We start from the raw sequence: 19,449 nt of genomic DNA on the forward strand, positions 1-19,449 counted from the left end.
ATTGTTATTTCTAAAACTGGTCAAAAATTTGATTTGGGGGGCGCCTGGGTGGCACAGTGGTTAAGCGTCTGCCTTCGGCTCAGGGCGTGATCCTGGCGTTGTGGGATCGAGCCCCACATCAGGCTCCTCTGCTGGGAGCCTGCTTCTTCCTCTCCCACTCCCCCTGCTTGTGTTCCCTCTCTCGCTGGCTGTCTCTATCTCTGTCGAATAAATAAAATCTTTAAAAAAAAAAAATTTGGATTTGGTCTTAGATGTGATTAATCTAGATGAGGGATGCCAAATGGTTTCCATTCCATGTAGTAACTCAACGCCTGCTCACTACAGTGGGAAGGATTCTGAGACTACACCTGCAATCAAACAGAAAAAGTGCTCTGAGAGGTAGTGTCTGCCATGGATACAGGATCTGTAGGTAAGACAAATATCCCATACAAGCAGGATTCCTTCTACGTAGTTAACTAAGCCGCCTGACCATCCCCAATAACAGGAAGTTCACTAATTAACCAGACAGCCAACTCCTCCTTATTATAGTCAAAATCTTCCCAGACACCTTTACCTATTAGTACAAGTTTTGTCAACACAGGAGCCACAGAAGGGATTATACTATTTTTTATTTAATCCTCACAATAACCATAGCTTTAGGCACTGCACCAATAAAAGAGCATTTCACATATCTGAACTAATTTAAAAAAGATACGTGGGGCACCTGGCTGGCTTAGTCAGTAGACCATGAGACACTTGATCTCCGGATTGTGAGTTTAAGCCCATGTTGGGCATGGAACCAATTTAAAAAAAAAAAAAAAAAAAAAAAAAAAAAAAAAGATAAAAAACAGTTTTTATGAATCTTCTTACCTTTATCTCTCTGAATAAGGACTGAACTTCAGTGGATAATTCCACAGTCTGCTCCTCTAGTTGCTGACGACGTTGTAAATTAGTAGATATCTGAAGTTTCTCTGATTTAAGTTCATTTGTTGTACTTTTTAGGTGTTGAATCTGTTCCTGCTGGTCCTGTATAAGCTTGCGATTCAATTCCATCTTACTGGAAACTACACGAAAACATTCACACAGTGGCTAAAGTACGGATACAGAAAATACTACGAAGAGCTAGCTTCCATTTTTATAGCTCTACGGAATTCGCGAAGGCTCAGCTTCCATGGGTCCCACCCACTGCAAGAAACATGCTACAGAACCCCTCCTGGTCACCCATGAGTGAGGGTCACAGGGTAGGGATGATTAAGAAGAGCTCATCAGATATCCATTATTCAAAATCTCCCATCGTTCCAACTCTGCTGTGCAAAAGCAAGGAAACAAGTGAGACTTTGAGAAAAAAGAGTGAATATACTGTGAACTGGAAGAAAGACAGTTCCTTCTCCACATAACAGATATAAAAATTATGATAAAAAGCTTATGCTGGGATATAAAGTCTTTGTGGGTACATGAAGAAAGACTATATTACCTGTATCTAATTTGTGTTGTTTCTCTTGTTTTTCCTGGTTTACTTGTTGAACAGTTCTATCCAAGTCTAGTCCTTGCAGCTTAGCTGCTTGCTGTGCAATTTTTCTTTCAACATCTTTGAGTTCCATCTTAAGAATAAAACAAAGTTATTTCCTTTAACAAGCTTACTACGTTATCTTTAAAAATTGCTATTATTTTAAAATCTGAATTTGTAACTGATTTCAGATTCAATTTTAACAAAGTTTAATAGGATAAAATGAATTTTAATAATTTAAATATATAAAAAGGAAACCAACTAAAAATGAAAGCAAACAGGACATTTCTTCATTCTCATATTTATGAATAAAGAATCCAAACCCAGGAATGTGAACTAGGCAGTACTCTCCTCAGACTATCTGCAATTCAGGACAGGGAACTCTCAACTCAGCCTATACATACCTGAATACTATCTGTTTGCTCTTACCACTCTCATATTTCACATTCAAACCACCATGAAACAAGTTTTATTTGGCCTTCAACTACGATAAACTGACCTGGAACCTCTCCATAATTGTAACATCTGTCAGGCAGACTTTAGCACTTTCTTCTTCAGGCATTATGGTGCCCAAGAGCGTTTCCTGTTCCTCTATGTCATTCTTTAAGCGCTGTATGTCTCTATTGACATTCTGCAGTTTGTTTCTTAATTCTGGTATTTCCTTCTCCTTCAAATCAATTATGCTTTGCCTAAACAGAGAACACAATTAAAAATATGCTCTCTAATGTTTTCTTATCCTGAAAAGGAGGTTATGTATTTTTGGAAAGAGTATCATAAGAAGTAACTGTATCCTCCTCAGGGCTATTTCATCCGTGGGTACACGATGTCATTATATCTTGTAACTGGAGATGTTAATTTTATTCACTTGGTTAACATGATGTCAGCCAGCTTTATCCACTATGAAGTTACTATTCTTGTCTTTGTAATTAATAACGATCTTAGGAGAAATATATTGGGACTATGTCAGTATCTTGCTTCTCCTCAAACTTTCGCCCACTGATTTCAGTATGCAATGGTAGATCCTGCTCACACCACTTACAATAGTCTCCCTGCTGCCATGCTGATCCACCGGGGATATATTCCAAGCCATCCAGTGGATGCCTAAAATCATGGAGAGTACCAAACATTTATGTAATGTTTTTTTCCTACAGACATATCTGCGATAGCTCATTAATTATTAGTATTGCTAATCTCTGCACCTAATTTAACAATTGTAACATACTGTAATAAAAGTTATGTGAATATGGTCTCTCTCAAAATGTCTTATTGTACAGGGGCACCTGAGTGGCTTAGTTGGTGCAGTGTCCAACTGGTGATTCTGGCTCAGGTCATGATCTCATAGGTCATGGGATCGAACCCCGAGTCAGGATCTGTACCAGTGGGGAGTCTGCTTAAGATTCTCTTCCTCTGCCCCTCCCCCCACTCAAGTGTGCGCTCTCAAATAAATAAAATTTGAAAAAATATCTTATTGTACTGTACCCTCACTCCCTCTTACGGTGATGTTATATGATAAAATGCCTATGTGATGATATGAAGTGAGGAGAATGATGTAGGCCTTGTCACTTCAAGTTGGGCTACTGTTAACATGATGACAGGTCAGGAGGATCATCTGTTAACTGGACCACAGTTAACCCTAGGCAACAGAAACAGTGGAGAGGGAAAACACAGGTAAGAGGGACTACTTTATTACTGTGATGTTAGCCAAACTGAGAGACTGTCTATAAATTAACTGACTATACTGATCAAAAGTGTCAAGACCATGAAAGACAAAGACTAAAGAACTGTTGAGACTGCAGGAGCCTAAGGAGAAATAACAACTAGATGCCATGTGGGATCCAGGTTGGGTCTTGAAACAGACAAACAACATTAATGGAAAGACTGCTGAAATTCTAAAATGCTTTGTAGTTAACAGTGACACAAATATGTTAATTTCTTGATCTGGTAACTAATTTACGGTTACATAAATTGTGAACATCACGAAAAGCAGGGTGAAGGGTACAGGTGAATTCTCTGTACTATTTTTGTCATTTTTCTGTAAGTCTAAAATTATTTCAAAATAGAAAGTTAAAACAAACGATGGAAAGGAAGGAAGGAGACTACTTAGCCAAAAGCTACATGGGTTTATAGCACAAAAGCTGCTAACCAGTTTATTGCTGCTACTATTGGGAATGGATTACTACGCCTGTGGCAGGTACTGGCTTCCTATTTTTATAGACACCTCCGAAACAATAAAACTTGTATTTAATCTTAAAAAAAAAAAAAAAGGGGCGCCTGGGTAGCGCAGTCGTTAAGCGTCTGGCTTCGGCTCAGGGCATGATCCCGGCGTTCGGGGATTGAGTCCCACATCAGGCTCCTCCGCTGGGAGCCTGCTTCTTCCTCTCTCACTCCCCTGCTGTGTTCCCTCTCTCGCTGGCTGGCTGTCACATAAATAAATAAAATCTTAAAAAAAAAAAATAAAGCTATCAACCTTATTTCTGAAAAATTCCAAATTCTTAATTATAGCTTAGTACAACATATTAATTTCTAAAGGAGTCTTATAATAAACTAAAGGAAAAACCAGAAACTCAAGGTTAGCTCTTGCATACCGCTACTACTTACTGATTTTTTAGAAGTTCACGCTATGATCAAGAAATGCCAACCTGAACTGATCTGTGGCAACAGAACACCTAGTTCGGTACGCCACTGAGATGAAAAAATTTCCTGAGTAAATATGAAGGTATGCAGATTATGAACAGTTCCATATCCACATCACTTCCTGAATCTTGTGGTCACAGCCCAGAAGTTTGTCTTAAAGTATGTTCCCAGTGCCTAAAAAGTGGCATAGCTAGGGCAGCCTAATGTTGGTCAAACATTCACTTGAATGGGGACATCTTTGTGGAGAACTACCGGTATCCATTCAATTTTAACCTTATTTTTACATTTTCCTATGCACACTTTAAAAAAAAACTCTTATCGATGTGGTCCAGGGTTTTGGTGCCTTCTTTTCTGATGATTATTACATAAGATGCTAAATGCCAAAGTATTATAAGAAAGAGTAAAGATGTTTCCCAAAAGAATGGGTTATTGAGATCTATTATGATTCTATTTTGTTTTGTAAAATTTTCAAACCCAGTTCATCTATTTTTGTGATAGCACTCCTTTTTCAAGGGGATTTTACGTAAAAGAAGCCAATAGAGATATGGTTGGTTGAAAAATCTGTCAAAGAAATGGAGGAAAATACTGAGTTTTTACTGAACTGAAATGTTATAAATAAATAAACCTGACTCAGTACTAAGCAAAATGATAAACAGGTATATTTTCATCTGGGATTGCATTCACAATGGTGGTCTTACATTAAGTGTTAATGAACTTTGGCCTTTAAATGAAAATTTTTTCCTCAGAGAGGATAAGCAAGACGTGACTCCTCACTAGTTCTTTGAGCTCACCTTCAACCACTTTTCCCTTTGGCCTCAGGTCAAACATGCCTCAGGGGTTTTGTACTGCCTGGAACGCTCTTCTCCTGGACAAATGCATGGCTAGCTCCCTTACTTCTCTCAGGTCGACACTCAAATGCCACCTTCAGTAGCAATTCCCATCTCACCAATCCTCAGTTAATTCTGTACTTCCTTATCCTGCTCTATTTCTTTTCCTAGGCACTGATTTACCTGTCAGACTACGTATTTATTTTTCCATCTTCAGGTTACCTCAGTTTGTGTGTGGTGACCAGAATGGCATACAAGGTGCCACTCCAGATACTGGGGTACTATATGGATTAAAGTTAGCTACAAATACGGTGACACTACTCCCAATGAGAGGTGGAGTCTGTGTCCTCTCATTGAATCTTGGCAAGCTCTGTGACTCCTCTGACCAACAGACAGCAGCAGCAGCAGTTTAACAGTGCCAGTTTCTGGGCCTATACCTTCGGATACTAGCAGCTTCTATTGCCTGTCTCTTGGACTACTTGCTCTTAGGATCCTTCATTTGGTAATCCAACCACTATGCTATCAAAATCCCAAGACACACACGCAGGCCATGCTAAGACACTGTGTTTGACAGCCCCGGCTGAGCTCCCAGCTAATAGTGTCACTGCAAATCATTTCAGTGAGCCATCCTGAGCACTGAGCCTAGTAGAGTCTTGAGATGATGCAGCGAACATCTAACTGCAACTGCATAATCAGTTTCCAAATGGTACTCACTCTTGTGGTTGAAGGCGTCAGTTCCTTGTCAAGCGGGGCCCTTCACAGGTGACTCACATGGCAGCTGGCTTCACCCATATCCTGAAGAAAAGGATAGCAGGCAGCCGTAGTGCCTTACATAACCTAATCTTGGAAGGAATATGCTATCACTTCTGTCATAATGTATCAGTTTCACAGACCAATCCTGGAACATGGGAGAAGACTCTACGGGAGCCATGAATACCAGGAGGCAGGGATCATTGAGGATCATCTTGGAGGCTGCCTATCACAAAGCCTATTTTTGTAGATTCTTCTTAGTTCTTTTCCTGAAATTCTTCTCCAGTTTTCTGGGACAACATATCCTCCTGGCTTTTCTGCTTCCAGAGCTGTTCTCAATCTTACCCATTCAATATATTAACATAAGATTAATTTCTCAAAACATATTTTCCATTAAATTACCCTATCACCTATCAGTGAGAGTTGTAACTAGGCCTGAACATAACATAGCCCTATCTTCTCAACTTATGGGAATCAATCTCCCCAAATGGTTCCTCCAAATTTAGGTCACTCTTCTACTGCAGCACAGGTCAGGGCTCCCCTTTTCTTTACACAAAGTGCTCTCATTTCTCTCTACACTTGCCTTAACTGAGTCAAACCAACTTCCTTATGCTTCACATTCCCCTCCTATTATGTTCTCAAAATCTTATTCTCATTCTCTAGTCCACTGGCTTCTCTTAATATATGTCTTAACCAATTAAGAATTTTATTAAGCCTAGGTTCAATATTCGCAAATCAATCAGCGTGATACATCATATCAACAAGAAAAGACTCAGGAACCATATGATCCTCTCAATCGATGCCAAAAAAGCATTTGACAAAATACAGCATCCTTTCCTGATTAAAACCCTTCAGAGTGTAGGAATAGAAGGTACATTTCTCAATCTCATAAAAGCCATCTATGAAAAGCCTACTGCAAATATTATTCTCAATGGGGAAAAGCTGGAAGCCTTTCCCTTAAGATCAGGAACTCGACAAGGATGCCCACTCTCGCCACTACTATTCAACATAGTACTAGAAGTCCTTGCAACAGCAATCAGACGACAAAAAGGGATCAAAGGTATTCAAATCGGCAAAGAAGAAGTCAAAATGTCTCTCTTCGCAGATGACATGATACTCTATATGGAAAACCCAAAAGAAGCCACTCCCAAACTATTAGAAGTTATAGAGCAATTCAGTAACGTGGCGGGATACAAAATCAATGCTCAGAAATCAGTTGCATTTCTATACACGAATAACGAGACCGAAGAAAGAGAAATTAGGGAATCCATCCCATTTACAATAGCACCAAAAACCATACGTTACCTTGGAATTAACTTAACCAGAGACGTAAAGGACCTATATTCTAGAAACTATAAATCACTCTTGAAAGACATTGAGGAAGACATAAAAAGATGGAAAGATATTCCATGCTCATGGACCGGAAGAATTAACATAGTTAAAATGTCCATGCTACCCAGAGCAATCTACACTTTCAATGCTATCCCGATCAAAATACCGAGGACATTTTTCAAAGAACTGGAACAAATAGTCCTTAAATTTGTATGGAAACAGAAAAGGCCCCGAATCTCCAAGGAACTGTTGAAAAGGAAAGACAAAGCTGGGGGCATCACAATGCCGGATTTCGAGCTGTACTACAAAGCTGTGATCACAAAGACAGCATGGTACTGGCACAAAAACAGACACACAGACCAATGGAACAAAATAGAGAGCCCAGAAATGGACCCTCAGCTCTTTGGGCAACCAATATTTGATAAAGCAGGAAACATCCGGTGGGAAAAAGACAGTCTCTTCAATAAATGGTGCTGGGAAATTGGACAGCTACATGCAAAAGAATGAAACTTGACCACTCTCTCACACCATACACAAAATAAACTCCAAATGGATGAAAGACCTCGATGTGAGACAGGAATCCATCAAAATCCTAGAGGAGAACATAGGCAGCAACCACTACGACATCGGAAAGCAACCTTTTTCAGACACATCCCCAAAGGCAAGAGAAACAAAAGATAAAATGAATTTATGGGACTCATCAAGATTAAAAGTTTCTGCACAGCCAAGGAAACAGTCAGAAAACTAAGAGGCAGTCTCCACTGAATGGGGAGAATATATTTGCAAATGACACTACAGATAAAGGACTGGTATCCAAGATCTACAAAGAACTTCTCAAACTCAATACACAAGAAACAAATAAACAAATCAAAAAATGGGCAGAAGATATGAACAGACACTTTTCCAATAAAGACATACAAATGGCTAACAGACACATGAAAAATGTTCAAAATCATTAGCCATCAAGGAAATTCAAATCAAAACCACCACTGAGATACCACCATACGCCAGTTAGAATGGCAAAAATAGACAAGGAAACAAACAATTGTTGGAGAGGATGTGGAGAAAGGGGATCCCTCCTACACCTGTTGGTGGGAATGCAAGTTGGTACAGCCACTCTGGAAAACAAGGGAGGTCCCTTAAACAGTTAAAAATTGAGCTACCCTATGATCCAGCCATTGCACTACTGGGTGTTTACCCCAAAGATACAGACGTAGCGAAGAGAAGGGCCATATGCACCCCAATGTTCATAGCAGCAATGTCCACAATAGCTAAATCGTGGAAGGAGCCAAGATGCCCTTCAACAGATGACTGGATTAAGAAGTTGTAGTCCATATATACAATGGAATATTACTCAGCTATCAGAAAAGCAATAAGTCATCACTTAGCCCTGCGTTTTCTCATTTCTGCAGCTTTCCTTGTATCAGAACCCAAGGATTTCCTCTTCTCTGCTTATCTAAATCCCACTTCTCAGGGGGGGTAATCAGAAGGGGGAATGAAGCATGAGAGACTATGGACTCTGAGAAACAAACTGAGGGCCTCAGAGGGGAGGGGGGTGGGGGAATGGGATAGACTGGTGATGGGTAGTAAGGAGGGCACGTATTGCATGGTGCACTGGGTGTTATACACAACTAATGAATCATCGAGCCTTACATCGGAAACCGGGGATGTACTGTATGGTGACTAACATAATATAATAAAAAATCATTAAAAAAAAAAAAAGAATTTTATTAAGCCTAGCTTTCTAAATATTCAATTCTGAGAGCTTGTGTCCTTACTTAGACCATCAGCTCTTTGAAGATTATGTCACACCAGTCTTTGGGACCAGCTTTACACTCTAGGTTGTGGGAGACCGCAAGGCATCATCACATACTTTCTGACTTGATTTTATTTATAAACAGGCCATCATTTGAATTTCTTGAATAAGTGAGGAAAAAATAACAGAAATCATGATGATTCATTCTTTTTGAAAGCAGAAAAGACATAAAAATATATTTTAAAATTTGTCTGTTGGGGGAAGTTTTCAGTGCCTTTTTTTTTTTTTTTAAGATTTTTAAAAATTTATTTGACACAGAGAAAGACAGCACAAACGGGGGAGTGGCAGGCAGAGGGAGAGAGAGAAACAGGCTCCCCACCAAGCAGGAAGCCTGATGTGGAGCTCAATCCTAAGACCCTGGGATCATGACCTGAGCCGAAAGCAGATGCTCAACTGACTGAGCCACCCGGGCACCCCACAGTACTTTCTTTTGCTGAATTTAGAAATTTTATCTATCAGAATTTCTGCCCTCAAACCAAGTCTAAGGAATTAAATTAATACACACATGTGGGTGCACGCCACACACAAACAGAAAATTGTAAAGATAACTGCCTTGTGACTAGTTTAAGAAGTTTGTTCACTTTTAAATAATTAAAAAAAATTTTTTTAAAAGATTTTTTAATTTATTTATTCGACAGAGAGAGAGACAGCCAGCAAGAGAGGGAACACAAGTAGGGGGAGAGGGAAAAGAAGAAGCAGGCTCCTAGCAGAGGAGCCTGATGTGGGGCTCGATCCCGTAACGCCGGGATCACACCCTGAGCTGAAGGCAGATGCTTAACCGCTGTGCCACCCAGGCGCCCCTAAAAATATTTTTATTTGAGAGAGAGAGCATGAAAACGAGCAGGGGAAAGCGGCAGAAGAAGGAGAAGCAGATTCCCCGCTGAGCAGGGAGCCCGACACAGGATTCGATCCCAGGACCCTGAGATCAGGACCTGAGCCAAAGGCAGACACCTATCTGACTGAGCCACCCAGGCACCCCAATAATTGCTTTTTCTTATAAATAACCCGAGATGCGCACACTGGCTCCGAATCTTGACTTGAACTTTTATTCATTCAACCCATTACTGGACATGTACCGTATGCCAGGGACTGGATGAGCACCTTTTATATTGTTGCTGTTCATGTACAGTAATGGTAAATCCCTATTCTCACCTCACAGGGACAAGTCCCAGCATTTCGTCACGCCGCTTTTCTTTTTTCTTTAGTTCTGATTCTGTTGATTTCAGTTTATCTGGAGCAAGCCGCAGCTTAGACTGCAAATCACTGATGACTTCCTGTAATTCAGCTTCTGTCTGAAAAACCCTCTGACAGACAGGGCAACATGACTGGTTTTCATCTGTTAGCTGAGTAATGAATTGGGAGTAAACTGCTGTGGCTCCAGCCAGCATGGCTATTTTAAGAAAATAAATATATTACCAGTGAGAAGAGTATAAAATATAGTTTTGTCATTATGGTTCTATCCTTTTCCATATATATAGGATTATTCTTCATTTATAAACATATTATGAAAGAAATAAAAATCCTCTGATATTTACATATTCTTTGAAAGGGCACAATACATTCAGATTTGTATAAATCACTTTTGGGTAACACACAAAAAGTATAACAAAATTTTGGACCATATTGCGTACCAGAAATTGTTCTAAGAGTTTTATACCTATAATCTCATTTATTCTTCTTTAACACCCTAAACGGTAGGTAATTATTTCCTCAGATCAACCTGAAGTAAAGGAATCATTTGATAATTTGCCCAAAGTCACAAAGCCATTAAGTTGTAGAATTGGGACTAAAACTTAAGCCCTTTGGCTCCAGAGCCAAGTTTTTAAATCTCCCATCCTTAATAGCTGCTGGTGAGTGAAAATTCAAGTGTCAAAGCACCTTGATAATATAAAGAAAGTAACTTACCTCGCTGTTTTGAGGATTTTTCAATTTCTTCTTTAAGCCTGTCGAAGTCATTTTCAAAATCCTGGCTACCACAAACATCAAACAGCTTGTCTTCATAACTGGACAACTGCTCTTCTTTCCTTTTTAGTTCATTATTTATATGATTTTTATTTTGCTCAGCTGAAGCTAGTTCTTTGCTAAAATAAGAACAAACATGGATTACAATTTTACAACATGAGAAATGAGTTTGAAAAGTTTGAGTAGGCAGATACAAAACAAATTCTGCCAATAAATATAACAAAGGTTTGCTGTGACTAAATACTTTAGAAGTCAAGGCAACAGTCCACCTCCGCCTGAACTCCACCCTGGACACTGATCACTTTCGAAACCTGGTCATGGGCCTGTTCCCAGACAAATGTGTATAGGCAAAACTGTGTGATTTCTGGGGGTTCATGGTCTTAGAACTCAGGTTAGGAACCTCAGCAAGAATATACTTGCTGGACATACTGGAGAGAGAGAGAGAAGAGAAAAGAAAAGGAGAACATTCTCCTGATTCCCTTTGGACCCTTTCACAGTACCACTTCTCTTCACTCCTGTAAGAACTTCTCGTTTATCCCTTCCTTGTTGATGTCATCTACTTATGTCATCATCCATTCCCTCTCATTCATCAAAGACTTTGCTCACTAACACAATTCATCTCCACCCCAACTCTTAAATATCATCCTAGCCAACCTTCATACCAACCTAGATTAGGGTTTGCAGGTTATGATGCATTGGGCAAGTCATGTAATCAATATAATGGATCATATTCCTCATCTTAAAAATTAAATAATAAAATACATTGGAGTAGACTGAGCATACTTAGGACACATAATGTTTTGAGAAACTTGTTTCAGATAAATGTTTATGAGAACATTTGTGCTACATCTTGATACTTCCCATTTTGATTCACAGTAAAAATAAGGCAAAAAGAAATAACTAATATAGATGATGCTTTGACCACCCTAGCCACTGAGCCATGCTCATCAACATCACTATCTTAGCACCCAACCCTGCTGATCCCTTCCTTGAAGGTCTATTTACTCAAGGTGTCACGAACTACTCCTGTCTGACTCTCACCCCAGCCCCCTGAATTCTAGTTTCCTTCACTTGCTCCTCTTCCTTGGCTTACTAACAGTAAACACTGCTGTTTCCCAGGCATCTCACTCTGACCTTTTCTCTCCTCTTCGCATAACCCCTTTAAGGTGATACAGCCTATACTAATGACTCCAATTATTACTGACAAAGCAACAACTTCCAATCTCTTGAACTTCAAACTCCAATATTCTATTCCCTAAGACACGTTTCCATAAGAAACAAATTCAACATGGCTAAAGCCAAATCCACTATCTTCCTCAAATATCTGTACAGAATTTTTGACTCTCTTATGCAACCACCATTCAAAGTGACATTAGAAAAAAGTGATCACTTCTTTATTGTGGTAAAAAACACACATTATATAAAATTTACCATCTTAACCATTTTTTAAGTGTACAGTGCAGCAGTGTTAACTATATACACATTGTCATGCTACACAGCTCTAAAACTTTTACATCTTGTAAAACTGAAACTCTGAAACCATTGAACAATGATTCCCCTTCCCCCCCTCCCCCGCTTCCTGGCAACCATCATTCTACTTTCTGTTTTCAAGAGCTTGACTACTTTGGGTATCTCATGTAAGTGGAATCACGCAGTATTTGCCCTTTTGTAACTAGCTTATTTCACTTAGCAATAATATCCTCAAGGTTCATCCAAGTTGTAGCATGATAGGATTTCCACCCCTGCCTTGGGTGAACTTTACACTTAATGTGGGGCTTGAACTCACAGCCTGGAGAGCAAGAGTCATATGCTCAACCAACTGAGCCAGCCAGGCACCCCCAGGATTTCCTTCTTTTTAAAAGATGAGTAATATCATTATACACACACTGAATCTTTATCCATTCATCTGGCTACTGAGAATAATGCTGTAATGAACACGGATTTGCAAAAATCTCTTCAAGATCATGCTTTCAATGCTTTTGAATATACACTCAGAAATGGAATTGCTGGATAATTCTAGTTTTAATTTTTTTGAAGACCCTCCATTTTCTCTCTCAGCTGTGCCATTTCATATTCCCACTAACAATGAACAAAAAGGTTCCAATTTCTCAACATCCTCACCAATACTTGTTATTTTCTGGATTTTCTAGTAGTAGCTATCCTAAACTGGTGTGAAGTGATATATCATTGTGGTTTTCATCTGCATTTCCCTGATGATTTGAGCACTTTTTCATATGCTCACTGGAGATTTGTATATGGTCTCTGGAGAAATGACTGTTCAAGTTCTTTGCCCATTTTTAAGTCCAATTATTTGTTTTTGTGTTGTTAGTTACAGGAACTGTTTACATATTCTAGATAATAATCACTTATTAGATAAATGGTTTGAACCCATTCTGTCGGTTGCCTTTTCCTGGTTAATAGTTTCCCTTAAGTCTGATGGGATCCCATTTACCTTTTTTTCCTTTTGCTGCCTGTGCTTTGGGTGTCATAACTAAGAAAATATTTGTCAATTTCAATATAATGAAGCCTTCCCCCTAAATTTTCTTTTACAAGTTTTATAGTGTCAAGGTGTCACTTTTTATAAAGGAGAATTTTAATCCTCTAAGTTCTGCAAACTCTCAAGGAACAAAAGGCCCATACCAATGCCATCATTTTACTTGACTGATAAAATACAGCAGAATCAAAGTCAATTAACATAAGACATACCATTTTATAACAATAAATAATAAAACAATTCAAACAATGAAAAATAAAAGCATGAAATAAGAAATCTGTAGTACATCTCCAAATGTTACAACTTACTTCAATTTGGCAAGTCTGTCCCTGGTCTGATTAATTTCTTTTGATTTACTATGAAGCCAGTCTTCGAGCTGTTTTTTGTTGGGAAAATATCCTAACAATGAAGTTAATTCATCACTGTGTCTAGATTTTATTTTTCTGATTTGTTCATCTTTGTCGGCCTATAGAAAAAAAAATTTTTAAAATAAAGTCCAAGATCTCTACATTGTATCAAGAACAAAAAAAAAAATTCTAATTCACAACTCTGAAATCAAGAGTCACCTGCTTTATGGACTGAGCCAGCTAGGTGGCTCAGAACAAATATGAATTCTAGACTAAAATTCTAGGTTTAAAAGATAAAACAATGAAAATGAAAGAAGAAAATGCAAAATTTCTTAAAGTGTCACAGTGGGAATTGCCTTTCTGTGCCATAAGAGAAAAAAGTAACAAGACTGACAATATAAAAATTAAAACTTCTGTATGATACATGATAAAAATTAACAGCAATGGGCGTATGTATATATACTTCTGTATTGTTATTTTTTGTAATTAGAAAATAGTTTTTAAGCCCCAAAGTCTTGTTTTATACAGCGTTAAGCTCATTTAACTCCTAAAATATAATGCCAATACCACCTAAATACTTTGTAGTGCATCTACTACGAACATAAATTATTTTAAATCCCAGAAAGTATAATTAGAACAAAAAGAAAGGTCATACTTTGTCTTTGGTCAGCATCTCCATCTGGGTGCGTGTTGTTGTATGATGGTTTAACTGTTCCATCTCCTGGTCCAATTTACGCAGGGTCCTGTCTAGGTCTGCCTTCTCATTTTGAAGGCTTATTACTTCTGCTTTTAGAGCTTCTACATTGCTGTTCTTCTCAGCCTTGCTCAGCTCACGTTCCTTATTAATAATTCAAACAAACACACAAGTTTATATGTTTTGTGTTAAAATAATAACAAAATGTATTAGAAATCAACTATTCCTCAGAATGATCAAAATATTACTGTTTTTTTTTATCCAAGGAAAAAAAAGGTGTAAGAAGAAAGATTTTTAAGGATAATCTTATAAAGTTACCTTACCAGGTTATAATGGTAGAGAACTAGTAAACAAATCTGGGAAGGTCAAACAGGAGGGAAAACTGAGAATATAGTGTGAAAGTGAGAAAAATATACCTAAGTATACAGTTTAGTGACTCTTGTTATTTCAGTATTTATCAAGTACCCATGTAAACTCACTACACTGCCTGGCATGTAGAAACCATAAAATAGTGTTATGTGGTCTCTGACCACTGCTTTCCCATCACAAGGCAATATTGTAACAAACGGCTAAACTGACAAAAATGTATGCTAGATGATAAATTACACAGCAAACTGAAATGTTTACTTAAATTATCAAGATAGGTTCTGACAGGGAGATCTGCCAAGCTTTAGGATGCCTACTTTGGTGGCAGAGATGTGAAGAAAGGGGACAGATTAGAAACAAGGAAGAGTATTTGGAAATTCGTGAAAACAGATGGTCTAAGAAAATTTCTACCACACAAAAAATGATAACATGGCAAGAATCATATAAAATCTACAATGTGTGGAACCTAGAGTGAAAATACTTGTTTTTTTTAACCTAGGTAAGTGGTTCTTAACCAAGGTACTCATAACAATCACCTGGTTTTGTTTGGAACACACATTTCTATTCCCCACTCCAGAGATTTTGATTAGGAAGGTCTGAGGTAAGGTCTAATTTTTTTTTTTTTTTTTTTTTTTTGAGAAAGAAAGAGAGAGGGGAAAACATGAATGAGTGAAGTGAGGGTATAGGGAGAAGCAGACTCCCCTCTGAGTAGGGAGCCTGACACGGGGCTTGATCCCAGTACTCCGGGATCATGACCTGAGCTGAAGGCAGACGCTTAACTGACTGAGCCACCCAGATGCCCCCAAGCATAAGTCTTTTTCAAAAGCTTCCTAGGTGATTCTAACTTTCTTTTCTTTTTTTTTTTTTTTTTTAAAGATTTTATTTATTTATTTGACAGAGATAGAGACAGCCAGCGAGAGAGGGAGCACAAGTAGGGGCAGTGGGAGAGGAAGAAGCAGGCTCCCAGGGGAGGAGCCTGATGTGGGGCTCGATCCCATAACGCCGGGATCACGCCCTGAGCCGAAGGCAGACGCTTAACCGCTGCGCCACCCAGGCGCCCCGGTGATTCTAATTTTCAATCCACCCAGTTCCAGAATCAGAATTGATATGATTATAATATTCAGATGTTTTCGTTTTGTATGAGATTCATAGACAAGGTTGACGTTTTTATTGAAATGCCATAATACTAGGATTAGCAAGAGGTATTATAGTTTAGAATGTAAGATTCTAAACGTCTTACACCTTAAAATTATTAGATTACTCAAATAATATCTTACAGCTTTTGAGAGCTCCTGGTCCAGTTCAAGAATCCGGTCTGAAGATCCTTCCAACTGCTGTAATTCATACTTCACATTTCTCAGCTCATTCTGCTTCTTACTTTGGATTTCTGATTTTAGCTCAATTATTCTTCCCAGTCCAATTTTCTTATCTCTTATCTCATCTATCTGTTTTTGTTTCAGAGTCTCTTTTTCTGCAAAGTCATTCTACATATGAGAAGAATGAGCATTAATTTTTTTTCACTGAACAATTTAATAAAGTTTCTTCAATGCACACTAAGGAAAATAAAGGAAAGTACAAAAAAATGCAATGATCATCACCCAGAGATAATCATTATTAACTATGAGCAAACTTTTTATGATTACCTTTAAAAAGAAATTTTGGAAGACGAATACTGTATGATCTCACTTATATGTAGAATCTAAAAACAAAACAAACCCAACAAACAGACAAACTCACAGAAAAAGAGATCAGACTTGTGGTCACCAGAGGTGGACGGTGGGAGGAGGGAGAACTGAAGGAAGGTGGTCAAAATGTTCGAATTTCCAATTATAAGATAAGTACTACAGATATAACATACACCATGATGACTACTGCTAACACTGCTATATGATATATAAGGAAGTACACCCGAATAGAACTCATCACAAGGTAAATATATTTTCTTTTCCTTTATTGTACCTACACGAGGAAATGGGTATTAGCAGAACCTGTGTGGTAATCATTTCACAATATATGTAAATCAGTCCATCACGCCATATGCCTTAAATGCAGAGTGTATTTTCTTCATATTTTTATCCTTAAAAACTTTAGAAAAGTTGCTTCCATAAAGGTTTTTTCTATCTTGTAAAGTAGAATGCTATCCTAACTCTAATCCAAAAATTTGACAATATGAGGTCCACTCAAAGATTAAAACAATATAACAAGAGAATCGGATACAAACAAAAGAATATAGCAGTATTTACCATCAGTTGGCTGGCAATTTCTGCTTCCCTTTCTTGCCTCTCTCTCACAAGTTTGTGAAAATTTTTAATATGTCTTTCACTGAATGGTCCACGCTCAAAGCCATCCAATTCTAGCTGTGTTGCCAAAGACTGAATTAATGAATCTCTAGCTCGGATATGTTCTTGATGGCGATCTGCTTGTAGTTGCAGACGACCTTTAAAAAACACAACCGTAATAATTCAATTTTCAAGTGATTTTTTCAAAAAATTAAAAAAACTGTACATTCACATGCAGCTATTAAAAAAAACAAACCCATAGCAGAATCTCTCATAACCTTTGCCCAGTTCCCCTCATTGGTAACTGTGGTTTCGTGACATAGTAAGAAATAATATATTTGGTCTTTCTCCTTGGTTCCTGGCACAAAGCACCCAAAACTCTTAGAATTTCTGAGTGATACAGGAGAAAGGAGCATCTTTTGTTATTCATTCTAAGTCCTTTTCAGCCATACTTGAGTTTATCCTAATGAGGTGACTCTTAAGAGGATGGGACTCTTAAGAGGGAGGAACCAACTATGTGATTAGAGAGGAGGAACTTTCAGTACCCACCTCCTCAACTCTACAGAGCTGCAGACTGAGTTCAATCACCAATGGCTAATGATTTATTCAACCATGCCTATATAAATGGAACTTCCATAAGAACGATGAACAGCATTCAGAGAGCTTCTAGGTTGGCCAACACATCAAGGTACAGGTTTATGTGTTAGTGAGGCACACAGAAAGGGCGTGGAAGCTGAAGACCCCTTCCCCATACCTTGCACTATGCATCTCTTCCATCTGACTGTTCCTGAGTGGTCTCCTTTATGATAAACTGGTAAAAAGGTACCTAAGTTCTATGAATCAGTATAGCAAATTACTGAACCTCAGAAGAGGGTTTGTGGGAACTCCTGATTTACAGCCAGCCATCAAAAGTGTATGTGACAGACAACTTGGGACTTGCAACTGGAATGTGAACTGGGTAGGCAGTCTTGTGGGACTCCACGGGGAAAGCACTGACTCCAGACAATTAGTGTCAGAACTGAATTCTCTCTGCCAAGAACTGGAGAATTGGTTGGTGTGGAAAAGCCCACACATCTGCTGTCAGAACTGTTGTGAACAGAAAAACAGTGCTTTCTTTAGTAATATCTTGCAATACTATAGTATAATTTCAGTCAGGATACTGACACTGATACAATCCATCAGTTTTATTCAGATTTCCCCAGTGTTCCTTTTATCTATTTGTGTATATTAAGTTCTATATAATATAATCAACTGTGTTAGCTCATATCTCCACCATGACAGTGAACATAATGAACAGCTCAAATACCACAATAAGCTTTTGTAACCGTAAGTTTTTCTAACCGTAACTATACTTGTTATACTTTTTTTGCTCTTGTTGCTTCTATAACCCTAACCATACTGACCCTTCCTCCAGCTCCTCCTCCTACTCAGTAACCCTGGCAACCACTAATCTGTCCTCCACTTCTAAAATTTTGACATTTCAGAAGTGTTATATAAATGGAAGCATACTGTTATATTATCTTTTGAGATTGGCCTTTTTCACTCAGCATACTTTCCTAGAGATTCATCATTCATGCAGAAAATGCATATTATTATACTAGGAAAAAAGACCAAGTTAACATTTTGTCCTACCCTGCTCAACAAGCAGTTCTGATTTTTCCTGATTGAGAAGCCGTGATTCTTTATTTAACTTTTCCACTTCACGTTGACAGTCTACCAGTCTCCTTTCTTTCTCCCTTACTGTTCTCTGGTGATTGTGATATAAATCATTTAGTTGCTCATCAGTCCCTTGAAAAACCTGTGTAGAAAACCAAAATAAAGGGCTTTAATGAATAAATACCAGAAGTTACCACTCTGAGGTACAAAATATGAACCAAAGCTTATTCAATATCCTTCCTTTCAACATATACATGGAAATAACGCAAACATCAAGATTTGTATTTTTTTTGAAATATGAGTGGCAAAATGGATTCAGATGAGGTTCATTATAATAATCTCAAACTTTTGAAGAACAAAATTCTATCACCACAAACCTTTTCCATTTTCTGTTCCAGTTCACTATTATCTTTCTCCATTTGCTTCTTCCGGCTATCTAAGGCTTTAATTTCATTGTCGAGTCTCATTATTTTAGAGAGATTTTGTTCAATTTCTTTTAGACGATTCTGAAAATGTACATAAATTTCACAACAGTTTAAAATACTGCAAATGAATGAAAAGAAGATGTCCTGGGCTAGGTGCTTAGTGAAAGTGATCTCCCTCATTTAATGCTAATGTAATGCTATAAATTATAGCAGGCAGAGAGAAACAGGGGATCAGAGACATTAAATAATTTGCACAACTCCTTAAAGCTACTAAAAAAAAAAAAAAGCAATAATTAAACTCCACTTGTCTGATGTCAAAGCCCATGTCTTACCCTCAGCACCTCCCACAAAAGTTATTCATTCATTGGGTAGAGCCACATT

General features: G+C 38.1%; 1 protein-coding gene across 3 annotated transcripts in view; it reads right to left on the bottom strand.

The window, feature by feature from the left end:
• RAD50 (RAD50 double strand break repair protein) overlaps positions 1–19,449 on the bottom strand; it is a 106,497-nt gene that overhangs the window by 32,936 nt on the left and 54,112 nt on the right. For all 3 annotated transcript variants that reach the window (XM_040622471.1, XM_008691635.2, XM_040622470.1), the window contains exons 6-16: positions 19,021–19,149; positions 18,620–18,785; positions 16,952–17,145; positions 15,986–16,192; positions 14,304–14,486; positions 13,610–13,767; positions 10,751–10,926; positions 9,998–10,235; positions 1,986–2,175; positions 1,454–1,580; positions 850–1,043 (exon numbers count right to left, since the gene is read on the bottom strand). In XM_040622471.1, the coding sequence (XP_040478405.1) occupies positions 850–1,043; positions 1,454–1,580; positions 1,986–2,175; positions 9,998–10,235; positions 10,751–10,926; positions 13,610–13,767; positions 14,304–14,486; positions 15,986–16,192; positions 16,952–17,145; positions 18,620–18,785; positions 19,021–19,149 (1,962 nt within the window). The remainder of the gene's footprint in view (positions 1–849; positions 1,044–1,453; positions 1,581–1,985; positions 2,176–9,997; positions 10,236–10,750; positions 10,927–13,609; positions 13,768–14,303; positions 14,487–15,985; positions 16,193–16,951; positions 17,146–18,619; positions 18,786–19,020; positions 19,150–19,449) is intronic.

The sequence above is a fragment of the Ursus maritimus genome, unplaced genomic scaffold (assembly GCF_017311325.1).
Source record: "Ursus maritimus isolate PB19 unplaced genomic scaffold, ASM1731132v1 scaffold_5, whole genome shotgun sequence".
Classification (NCBI taxonomy): domain Eukaryota; kingdom Metazoa; phylum Chordata; class Mammalia; order Carnivora; family Ursidae; genus Ursus; species Ursus maritimus.